The 12669-nt window shown below is 42.9% G+C and overlaps 1 protein-coding gene across 1 annotated transcript in view; it reads left to right on the top strand.

The window, feature by feature from the left end:
* Positions 1-2453, top strand: part of LOC130126850 (gamma-aminobutyric acid receptor subunit alpha-2) — a 60212-nt gene extending 57759 nt beyond the window's left edge. Inside the window, exon 9 of the mRNA XM_056296497.1 lies at positions 2145-2453. Coding sequence (XP_056152472.1) covers positions 2145-2453 — 309 coding nt within the window. The remainder of the gene's footprint in view (positions 1-2144) is intronic.
* The last annotated feature ends 10216 nt before the right edge of the window (positions 2454-12669 follow it).

The following is a 12669-nucleotide window of genomic DNA, read 5'->3' as shown; positions in this document are numbered from 1 at the left end:
GCCAGACCAGGGAATAGTGTCTGGATAGTCATCGGCTTGGGGTTCGTTATGCCTGAAAGCCACTTCGCAACATGTTTCATGTCCCTGGTTCTGATCGTCAGCCAGTTCCTGGACATCACCTTGGGAAGCAGCAAACAGAGTGTCAATAAGCTTGTCGTTCTCTTGTATTTGGTAGAGCCTAGAGATTATTTTTTCAAGCTCAGTGATTTTCTGACTGAGCGTGGCACAGCTGTTGCATTCAGTGGAGGGAGAAGAGAGGCGAGTCATTTTTCCTCAAAGCAAAACAAAGCCTCCAGTTGTCCAACTTCTGAGAGCATGAACCTGGTTTATGCTTTCTTCAACTTTCACTGAATAGGATCACTGTTTGCTGTTATTTCAGGTCTCTCCTATTGTAGTCCGACTCTGTTCAACTTGATTCTGTCAAGTTGTCAAGTTGCTTCCTGACAGTCAACTGCCATTATAAATTATTTAATTTGTCAATGGGCCGTCACCTTTAAGTGAATGTCCTTACCTCCTTGAGTAGGATCACTGTTTGCTATTATTTCAGGTCTCTCCTATTGCACTGGAGTGATGTCACAGCATCGCTGTCACTATGGACGCATCACAGGAAGTCAGACATGCGGAGCACATTCGACAGTACAGCATGGCAGTGTTTACAACACCAACTCACATATATGCGGCCCCATTTTTTTGCGTAAAAAATTACGCAAAAAACAAAGAAAATTACAACAAACTGCTTACTTCTAATGTAGACTAGTGCATCCGATGTCTGACTTCCGTTTGCTGCGAAGCTTCCGCTTCCGCTCGGGCAGGGCTAAAAATAGCTAGTGGATACTGCCCCACTAACATTATTTCATTTGTCAGTGGGTCGGCACTTCTAAGTGAAAGTCACTACCTTCGGACGTCTTTCCATCAGACGTCTTTTGAAACCTCGGTCTAGTTGATATATTTCAGAGCCTCAAAGGTCAATTTATCCACATCAATTCCTCACATTCCATGACCAGAAGTGGAAACAATCTCCACAGAGAAAAGCCAGTCTGGTTCCCAAGGGCAGTGGGACTTGTGTTTCAGCCTCAGTGCTGTGGACAGTCTCTTCTCTTCAAAGAGATTCTGAGAACTCTGTGAAAACCGTAGTCACTTTCACCAATAACCTAGTTGTTCAGTATTGATCTTGGAGAAGTAGCGGAAAGTAACAAAAAAAATAGGAAAACTTGGAAATCAAAGAGCAAAGTGGAGAGCAAGAGCAAAAGCATCTGCACTGTAGTGTGGGCGGGAGCAAGATCCCTAGAAATAGCAATGGTGTGCCCGAGGGCCAAGTACTTAACTCGAAAAAACTGCTCTAGAGAGTTTAAGTTCCGGTTGTTTGACTCTCTACGGCCGTAATAACGGAAGCTTTCTAATATCTGTAAATATAGAAATGATGAGCAGGAATTCCAAATAGGATTAAACAAGAAAAAACAAGACAAAACAAAATGAGTAAGAGTGGTGAGAATAACACAAATTACATATGCACAACAAAGACATTTGTAGATGTGAAAACAGCAAAGAGTAAAAAGGTGAAGCGGTCATAAATTTGGTGAAAGATATTAATGTCATACTGCAACTGTATATTCATTTCTGTATCTTAAGTAGAAATGGGTACATTTTATTAATTATATTTAACCTGAACACGTTACAGTGATGTTTTATTAAAACAGCTCCATTATCCTGCGTTGTATGATAATATGTATCCCACAGAATATGAAACACGTTGTGAATGTAACATGTGCATAATCAACTCACTTCATATGATGCACCTGACGTTAAGATCAAAACAGCCTCTCATGTGATTTACTGGAACTTTTGATGGAGCTGTAATATCATATATTCTTACATCAATTCTGTATAAAAGGCTACGGGAACCTGAGGTCAGTAATGAATATATATATATACTTGAGTCTCACACTGTTCCACTGAATGGAAAGTCCAGAGTTTTTCCTGGCTTTTGTTCTGACACTGCCATGTGCTCGCACTGATCCATTGCCAGGCCCCCTTATTTATTACCGCACACAGCAATCCTGAATCAAGGCCACATGTCAGAAGAGATGTATCTCGGTCAATTTTTAACCCCCATACTGCTCCTAATCCATCTGGTCTCTCAACAGAAAAAAGAGAGGACGTCGGTCTTCAGGAAGAACAATGCCTATGCTGTAGCGGTAGCCAACTATGCACCAAATATCACCAAGGACCCTGTCATGCTCCCAACGATTGCCAAAGGCGGCGCTGCAGAACCTAACAAGGCCAAAGCTGAAGGCAAGACTCAAGAAAGCAAGAAGACGTTCAACAGTGTCAGCAAAATTGACAGGATTTCAAGGATTATGTTTCCAGTGCTCTTTGGCAGCTTCAACTTGGTGTACTGGGCCACCTACTTAAACAGAGAGCCAGTTCTAGAGGATATGGTCCCGTCACATTAGAGCCCATCGGCACGGGCTCTGCTTTAGGGACCAAAAGACGCTTCATACACTTCCAAATGAAAAAAACAAACTACTTTCACAAAGCTCTTTCAGAATCAAGTCCTGGATTGCGTTGTGACCCCTCTATTCACTCCTCTTTTTCTACACAACTATCTGCAGCTGTTTTGGTTAAAAAAAAGGCTTTTGTAAATGCGTATGTATATTTATAATCAATGGTTTCATTGTGATATATTCTGTGATACTTTTATCGGAGTGTTGTTTATCTTCCCCCTGAATGTGCGGTTGCAGTGCCGTGGCTATATATCTATATAAATGAAACGTGATTGGAGTACGTAAGTATTGACCCACACAAGTCCTTCACATATCTTTCTGTAGGTGCAGGTTAATGCTCTCACTCACTGAATATTGCATGTTATCGTTTACTTTTTGGGGGGGGGCTTAATTGATGTTTTCTTTCACCATGAAAGTGGTCTGATCTTTTCTCTGTCTGAGTTACACAAACATACATTTGTGCAACGTTGTGTTAAGAGTTTAGTTTTAATTTTCTGTGGCTACAGGTGTAAGGCTGTCATCACGCATTTAACCCTAAAAACACAGTCAGATGATACAGTACAGGCTACAAAGTATGTAAAGTACACTGAAGTGAATGAAAAACAGCCAGCTGTCTGTTTTTCAGCTAGCTAGCTGTCTAGCTAGACACCCATTCTGTAGATAGATAGATAGATAGATAGATAGATAGATAGATAGATAGATAGATAGATAGATAGATAGATAGATAGATAGATAGATAGATAGATAGATAGATAGATAAGGTATCTATCTATCTATATATAGCTAGCTAGCTAGCTAGATTGGATCATGTCATTGAACGCTATGTGAATATAACTTTATTATGATTACAGAATGAATGGATTCTATTTATAGTTAAGCATTTGAAGAGGCAGCCCAATCAAAAAGTGGAGATAAAATCAGAATAAGAATCAGAATACTTTATTCATCCCTGAGGGGAAATTGGGTGAAAAAACAGTGGTAAAAGAACAAAAACAGGGTACCACTTCACCAGGCTCCAACAAGCTGTACTACATATCAGAAACCAGTGCTGGCACCTTTTTGCCAGTCAAAGTGCCAATAATATGATGTGCTTGCTGACGCATGTCACATGAAGGTACACAGCTGTCTTTGGCTAAGAATGTACACATCACTTAAATTTCATCTTTCAAATCAAACATTATAAAGGAGTGTGCTGATCTTGAATACTCGTTCAGCTGGTCGTCTTTAAACTGGGTGTTCATATTTATATAGGGACAACTGCATCTTGACTGTTTTCGGGCCTGTTTGACATCCTGACGGGTGGTTACAGTTTGTGCTTCACGAGAGCCTCAACAAATGGCAGAAATAAACCAAAAGGTTTCTGCAGCATTTCATAATCCGACACATCATATTAAAACAAACAAACAAACAAACATTAAAGATGTTTAAAGATATTGGAAAAGTGGGATATTACCTTTTTGGATTATTTATTTGTTTGTTTGTTTGTTTATTTATTTTTGCTCATCGCTAGAACGGCCAAGGCGGTCATTTTGACCGTTTTGGATTTTCAAAGTTTAATAACTTTGTGGCAAAAAGATACAGACCTGCCGCTACGCGAATGCCCCTAAAATTGCATATATTTGCAATAAAATGAGTTTTAGATCAATTGCTCAAAAAAAGTTATGAAAACGACCATGAGCGGTCTAAATGACCGTCTCGTAATTTGGCGGGACGGTGCGCGTCATGCCAGTATTTATGACGTGTGTTGGTCGCGTCATTTCCTTCGTGAAGTTCGTTGCTCTGTCCTAGAAGCACACTAGCGCCCCCCAGTGCAGAGAAATAGTCTAAACTTGACTTCTGATTATTTCCAACATGTCTGGTTACAGACCTCGTTACAGACGCACCATGACTACCACCGAGGCGCTGCAGGATTTACAGGCGTTGGACGGCGGCCATTTTAAATTGTTTGAAAAATAGTATTAAAGTAGTTAAAATGTTAATTTTGGTGTCAGTTAAATCCTGTTTACACTTGGTTTTAAAATGCGTTTTTTTTTGCGATCGGGTCACAAGTGGACAGCGCTAAGTACAAGTGTAAACGACCAACAAACCGTTTTGTGAACCGGTTGCTCTGGGACGCATCTGACCCCATGGCTTTTGCAGTGTAAACGCTAATGCGTCATGATGCGTCCCCGACAAGGACGTAACAGGAAAATACGTCATCAATGCAGGATGTGGTGGTTGTTTTGGTAACAGCGCGCCAACTTTGGAAAAAATGGAGATCGAGGACGCGGTTGGAGTCCAAGTGAAACGAGACGTCTGACCTTCATTTGGGCAGAAGAATCAGTCCTTTCAGTCTCAACAGTTGGAACAGTCCGTAAATGTACATTAGTGCTTGAAACATCTTAAAAACTTAGCTTTTGTTTTCACAGCTAGTCGGCAAATCTGGCGCTTGACTGAGGCCCTTTGACCTTGTAGCGGAAGTGACGTGGACAGTAACGAAACCTGATCACAGGTGGTCAGCAGGACGCATTTGGAGACGCATGATAGACACAGGTGTAAACGGCGATGTGTCTCGCTGTCCACTTGTGATCCGGTCGCCCAAAACGCATTTCAAGACCAAGTGTGAACAGGGTGTTAGTTTCTTAACAGACATACTAACATATTGCAGCGAATTCGGGGGGCAGCCCGGGAACCGCCACAGCCGGGACGCGAACCCGCATCTCCTGCACCGCAAGCGAAAACTTTAACCAGTCGACTAAAGGGTCCCACTCATTAGTCAAGGACCAACGTGTCTACTTATCCATGCACGTTACAGTACCCGCCTTCTTCGGGAAGCGCGTCCAGCGTATCAGCTCCCTCACGCCTCTGATGACCTCACGGTCTCACCATCCCACTTCTGACACCAGTGTAACGAATTCGGGGGGGGGGGCAGTCCAGGAACCGCCACAGCCGGGACGCGAACTCGTATCTTCTGCACCGCAAGCGACAACGTTAACCAGTCAGCTAAAGGGCCCGACCCATTAGTCAAGGACCACCGTGTCTACTTATCCATGCACGTTACAATATGTAATGCATTAATATCTCAATTGTGTATTTATCTGACAGAATATAGAGTTTAAAAACCGTGGCGGTCATAATGACCGCCCATGGTCGTTCTAGTAGTTTTTAAGTTCCGGTCGTTGTTTGGGACTGTTTCAATATTTATTTTCAGTTCTTTTTTTACATGTCACGTTTTATAAGACTTTTATTGTTTAAAAACAGTATTATAGTTGTTAAAGTGTTAATGTTGGTGTCAGTTAGTTTCCGAACAGACATACTAACATATGTAATGCATTAATATCTCACTCGGCTATTTATCGTGACAAAATACAGAGTTTAAAAGCTGACCGCCCGTGGTCGTTTGGGTAGGAGTGAAATCGCGAAGGATACCCCAATGATAACATAGCTTTCTCCAGCTCAAGCTAATTTCCAAAATTAGGTCATTTTCATCAGTTGCCAATCTGCAAACGTTGTACATGCTATGAAAGGAAGATATGAATAACAATAGGGGAGCCCTCGGTAAAAGCAGAGAAACTCATTTGCATTTAATGAATGAATTAATTAATTAATTTTTAGTTATATTTATTGTTCCTTGCATTATTTATTATTATCGTTATTGTTGTTGTTGTTGCTCGGTTGTTTTGGGGCGTTCGGGTTTCTGGGCCGTTTCATAGGTAATGCTGCAGTAGTCACTAGGAACCAGATTTAGCTTCCTTGTGGTATTTCGGTGGAACGTTTCTAAGATATCACATCTGAGTCCTGGATTATGAAGTCCCTAGTGAACAGTGGTTAGCAGATAAACGTGTGGTGGCCTCCCAACTCGGTTCAGGTTAAACAAACCATTCAGGAGGGTGGCGAAGGAATTTTGTGCTGAAAGCTGGTAGATAATCCCAGTTCATCTGACCTACACGTGCGGGCCAATGGAGCATACAAATGAACAGTAGGCACACCAAACAACAGCCGGATTTTCATTTGTTCCGCTAGAATCTGGGCCTCAGGCAGAGGGCAGAAGTAGGGGGATGAAAGTCAGCTAAATGCGAGCACATTTTCAGTCACTGATAGGTTTTCTCATGCCATTAAACTGATCACCGCCTGATCTGGCAGGCTGAATCCTTTGCAGGCGGTTGGGAGTTTTTGTGAAACCCAAGTGGAAGGGACATGTAAGGGCTGTCAGGCTGAGATGTAGGCCGTGAAAAGCCGCATAACGCCCATAACCGGGATGCGAGTTTGGAGATGCTGATGACAGACGTGTGCATGCACAGCAGGGTCCTGACCTCCCCGTTAAACCTCATCGCTGACAGGACTGAAACGCCACGTGAGCAGCTGTATGTCTGTAGCCACAGACTGTGTCACGCGTTTTTAACAAGGCCACGTCAGCTGACTCTGCTGCCTAAACCTTGCATGAAACCAGCTTTCACTTAAACTTCAAGATAAGTTGTGTTTGTCTTACTTATTTTGCTCAGTTTTTCTCCAGTCCAATGTCGTAATCCTTTAACAGACCTCCCAGGTGAACTCGGCACTGGTCGTCAGGAACTGTATGGCTGATTATTTACAAGGTGTTTCTAATAAAACATGTTTCACTTCTATTGGCTGCAGTTGGTACATCTGTTCTGGGGTAATTCACAGGAAGTGGCAGGAAAGCAGGAAGTGATGATACAACCTCTGTGACATGATGCAGAACCATCACACACACCCAATTCATTTAACAAGTCGAAATGCTTAAACATGTTCTGACTCAATGGACCAACTGAGTGGTTCTCAATCAGGTCCTCGGGTACCATCGGTACTGCTGTTTTTCTATTCTACAAAGTGGTTCATTACATTCACCTGTTGTTCCAGTTATTCAGCAACCAATCAGGCTGGTTTCACACCTGCTACAACAGGTTTATATATATATATATATATATATATATATATATATATATATATATATATATACACTACCGTTCAAAAGTTTGGGATCACATTGAAATGTCCATATTTTTGAAGGAAAAGCACTGTACTTTTCAATGAAGATAACTTTAAACTAGTCTTAACTTTAAAGAAATACACTCTATACATTGCTAATGTGGTAAATGACAATTCTAGCTGCAAATGTCTGGTTTTTGGTGCAATATCTACATAGGTGTATAGAGGCCCATTTCAAGCAACTATCACTCCAGTGTTCTAATGGTACAATGTGTTTGCTCATTGGCTCAGAAGGCTAATTGATGATTAGAAAACCCTTGTGCAATCATGTTCACACATCTGAAAACAGTTTAGCTCGTTACAGAAGCTACAAAACTGACCTTCCTTTGAGCAGATTGAGTTTCTGGAGCATCACATTTGTGGGGTCAATTAAACGCTCAAAATGGCCAGAAAAAGAGAACTTTCATCTGAAACTCGACAGTCTATTCTTGTTCTTAGAAATGAAGGCTATTCCATGCGAGAAATTGCTAAGAAATTGAAGATTTCCTACACCGGTGTGTACTACTCCCTTCAGAGGACAGCACAAACAGGCTCTAACCAGAGTAGAAAAAGAAGTGGGAGGCCGCGTTGCACAACTGAGCAAGAAGATAAGTACATTAGAGTCTCTAGTTTGAGAAACAGACGCCTCACAGGTCCCCAACTGGCATCTTCATTAAATAGTACCCGCAAAACACCAGTGTCAACATCTACAGTGAAGAGGCGGCTGCGGGATTCTGGGCTTCAGGGCAGAGTGGCAAAGAAAAAGCCATATCTGAGACTGACCAATAAAAGAAAAAGATTAAGATGGGCAAAAGAACACAGACATTGGACAGAGGAAGACTGGAAAAAAGTGTTGTGGACGGATGAATCCAAGTTTGAGGTGTTTGGATCACAAAGAAGAACGTTTGTGAGATGCAGAACAAATGAAAAGATGCTGGAAGAATGCCTGACGCCATCTGTTAAGCATGGTGGAGGTAATGTGATGGTCTGGGGTTGCTTTGGGGCTGGTAAGGTGGGAGATTTGTACAGGGTAAAAGAGATTCTGAATAAGGAAGGCTATCACTCCATTTTGCAACACCATGCCATACCCAGTGGACAGCGCTTGATTGGAGCCAATTTCATCCTACAACAGGACAATGACCCTAAACACACCTCCAAATTGTGCAAGAACTATTTAGAGCAGAAGCAGGCAGCTGGTATTCTATCGGTAATGGAGTGGCCAGCGCAGTCACCAGATCTGAACCCCATTGAGCTGTTGTGGGAGCAGCTTGGCCGTATGGTACGCAAGAAGTGCCCATCCAACCAATCCAACTTGTGGGAGCTGCTTCTGGAAGCGTGGGGTGCAATTTCTCCAGATTACCTCAACAAATTAACAGCTAGAATGCCAAAGGTCTGCAATGCTGTAATTGCTGCAAATGGAGGATTCTTTGACGAAAGCAAAGTTTGATGTAAAAAAAATCTTATTTCAAATACAAATCATTATTTCTAACCTTGTCAATGTCTTGACTCTATTTTCTATTCATTTCACAACATATGGTGGTGAATAAGTGTGACTTTTCATGGAAAACACAAAATTGTTTGGGTGATCCCAAACTTTTGAACGGTAGTGTATATATATATATAATCCATCCATCCATTATCCAAACCGCTCATCCAGCTCTCAGGGTCGCAGGGATGCTGGAGCCTATCCCAGCCGTCATTGGGCAGCAGGTGGGGAGACACCCTGGACAACCACCAGTCCATCACAGGGCCTACACACACACACACACCTAGGGACGATGTAGTACAGCCGATTCACCTGACCTATAGGTCTTTGGACTGTGGGAGGAAACCGGAGCACCCGGAGGAAACCCACGCAGACACGGGGAGAACATGCAAACTCCACACAGAGGACGACCCGGGACGACCCCCAAGGTTGGGCTACCCCGGGGCTCAAACCCAGGACCTTATATATATATATATATATATATATATATATATATATATATATATATATATATATATATATATATATATATATATATATATATATATATATATAGGTTGTACTGGACCGTTGTGCAGTTGTGGTGACGAGGGAGCTGATTTACCAGTCAATCTTCGTTCCAACCCTCACCTATGGTCATCAGCTTTGGGTAGTGACCGAAAGGGTGAGATCGTGGATACAAGCGGCTGAAATGACTTTCCTCCGTAGGGTGTCTGGGCTCAGCCTTAGAGATAGGGTGAGGAGCTCGGACATCCGGAGGGAGCTCGGAGTAGAGCCACTGCTCCTTCACGTCAACAGGAGCCAGTTGAGGTGGTTCGGGCATCTGATTAGGATGCCTCCTGGGCGCCTTCCTTTGGAGGTTTTCCGGGCACGTCCAACTGGGAGGAGACCCCGGGGTAGACCCAGAACTTGCTGGAGGTACTACATGTCCAATCTGGCCTGGGAACGCCTTGGGATCCCCCAGGAGGAGCTGGAGGGCATTGCTGGGGAGAGGGACGTCTTGAGTGCCCTACTTACCTTGCTGCCGACCCCGGAGAAGCGTCTGATGATGAGATGGGATGGGTTAATACAGGATGTGAGCAGGAGAATTTTAACCCTGAGCATTATGTTAAGCCCCCATTGCCAAGCATACCTTAATTGATGCATGATCTATCTACCATCGCTCAAGGATCATATGAAACCTCCATATGAGTTTGGATGTAACGATGGATCTGGTGGTTGCCAGAGCAAGCTGGTAAATACAGTTTTTCATATTCAAATACTCATGACAGCCATCTCACAAAAATGTAAATTGGAGCATCGGGTTATAATTCATCACTGTTTATCCCACGAGCTGAGACCATTCAGCTAGATGTTCACTAGCTAAGCTAAATAGAGTTTAACGAGACAATTTAACACTCTCTCAAACCTGAGAATCCAGTCAAGTCAGTTTTGTTTGTGTAGCCCAATATCACAAATTACAAATTAGCCTCAGGGGGCTTTACAGCAACGCAACATCCTGTCCTTAGACCCTCTCATCGGATAAGGAACAACTCCATAAAAACCCTTTAACAGGGAGAACAAATAGGAAGAAACCTCAGGGAGAGCAACAGAGGAGGATCTCTCTTCCAAGATGGACAACATGCAATGGATGTTGTGTTTACACAATTTACACAATACAACACTGAAAGAGGAGAACACAATTATAATGGAATTATAAAAATATATGAAGAATATGATGAGGAGGATGCCAAGCAGTGTCCAGGTGCCACCAGAACAGCCCAGGACCTGAACCACGTGACTGCCATCACCTTGTAGACCAAACCCCCCCCCCAAAAAAAACACACACACACACACACATTAGTCACACGTCTTAGTGAGAGAAGCATAGGTAAGAAAGTTATACGGATTTATAAGATTATAAATGAAAATGTGATGAGGAGATGCCAAGCAGTGTCCAGGTGGCGACCACCATCGCCATGGAGACCTGGGAGGAGGACAGACTGCACGTGCACTCAGGGAAGACTCACATCACACCATTCACACACATCGAAGAAGAGAAAGGAGAAGACATCATTCAGAGAGAGAGAGAAAAGACATGTGAGAGATGAGACCAGTTTGCAATAGTCAATAATCTATAATCTATACTCTATGATCTATAATCTATACTGTATGATCTATAATCTATACTGTATGATCTATACTCTATAATCTATACTGTATGGTCTATACTCTATAATCTATACTTTATACTCTATGATCTATACTCTATGATCTCATCAGCAGAATAGTGGTTGATAAATTCATTGAGATAGAGACTGACCCGCCATGCAGTACAGGTTGTGAAGCACTCAACTTAAAGGCAACTAATTGTAGGTTAAGGCAAAAACATGAGTTTTAAGTTTGGATTTAAAGGACTCAACAGAATCTGATTGTCTGATGGCAGCAGGCAGGTTATTCCACAAGAACGAGGCCTGATAGGAAAAGGCCCTGCCACCAGCTGACTTCCTTTTAACTTTGGGAACACACAGGAGCCCTGTATTTTGAAAGTGGAGAGCTCAAGATGGAAAGGAGATCAGACAGGTGAGATGGGGCAAGCCCATTTAGGATTTTATAAGTCAGCAGAAGCACCTTGAAGTCTGGTCTAACATGGACGGGAAGCCAGTGAAGGGAGGCAAGAATTGGTGTAATATGGTCAACTTTTCCAGTTTTAGTTAGGATCCTAGCAGCAACATTCTGAACCATCTGAGTACTAGCATGTGGCAGACCTGAAAACACAACATTACAGTCATCAAGTTGTCGACTGTTATCGTTACTAGATCAAATTGGTGTCTGTGTCTCGCAGGGCCAATGACCAGCATCTTGATTTTATCCAAATTTAAAAACAGAAAGTTTAGTGACATCCAATTTTTCACAGCAGCCAAGCAGGCCTCTAAATTAATCATTTCACTATGATCATCAGCCCTGACAGCCCTTGTACAGCTGAGTATCATCAGCATAGCAATGGAAATGTATTCCACGACTGTACAATGTGGCCAAAATTATCCAGTAACCATTATTTCCTTCATGGATAACCTACATACTTACTGTGAGTCACACTACAATTTAGATAACTTATGATTAGGATTTGTTTGATTGCAGGTTTTGACGCAGAAACTAGAATATTGGGCGGCACGGTGGCCCAGTGGTTAGCGTTGTTGCCTCACAGCATGATGGTAGCGGGTTGGAACCCCAGGCCGTCCACGGTCCTGTCTGTGGGGAGTTTGCATGTCCTTCCTGTGTCTGCGTGGTTTTCCTCCCACCATCAAAATGGTGCATGCATGCTAGGGTTAATACTCCTGTCTGTGCCCCTGAGCAAGGCAATGGAAAGAAGAGCTGGAGTTGGTCCCCGGGCGCGGCAGCTGCCCACAGCTTCTATACAACAGGCCGGGTTAAATGCAGAGGACGCATGTCATTGTAACCTGCACAATGACAAAATGAAGTGGCTTTCTTTTTCCTTTGCGTTCGTCTGCCTCTTAAACGACCCATGCCCGCTACATCTGATCGCAGAGTTGCGCGACTTGGGCCAACGTACGACTCGGATCACCTAAACGAGTTAATAATGGTTCATTTTTAAAGGTTGAGGTTGCGGTTAATGTGTTAATGACATTATTGTCTCAACACTTAAGATCTCCAGCAGCACAAAGCAGACGGCTGTAATCTATTCTTGCGCTTGAGGCTGCTGCGTTGTCAGGG

The sequence above is a fragment of the Lampris incognitus genome, chromosome 1 (genome assembly GCF_029633865.1).
Source record: "Lampris incognitus isolate fLamInc1 chromosome 1, fLamInc1.hap2, whole genome shotgun sequence".
In the NCBI taxonomy this organism is placed as follows: domain Eukaryota; kingdom Metazoa; phylum Chordata; class Actinopteri; order Lampriformes; family Lampridae; genus Lampris; species Lampris incognitus.
The sequence above is the reverse complement of the archived record's forward strand: the minus strand, read 5'-3'. Positions and strand labels throughout refer to the sequence as shown.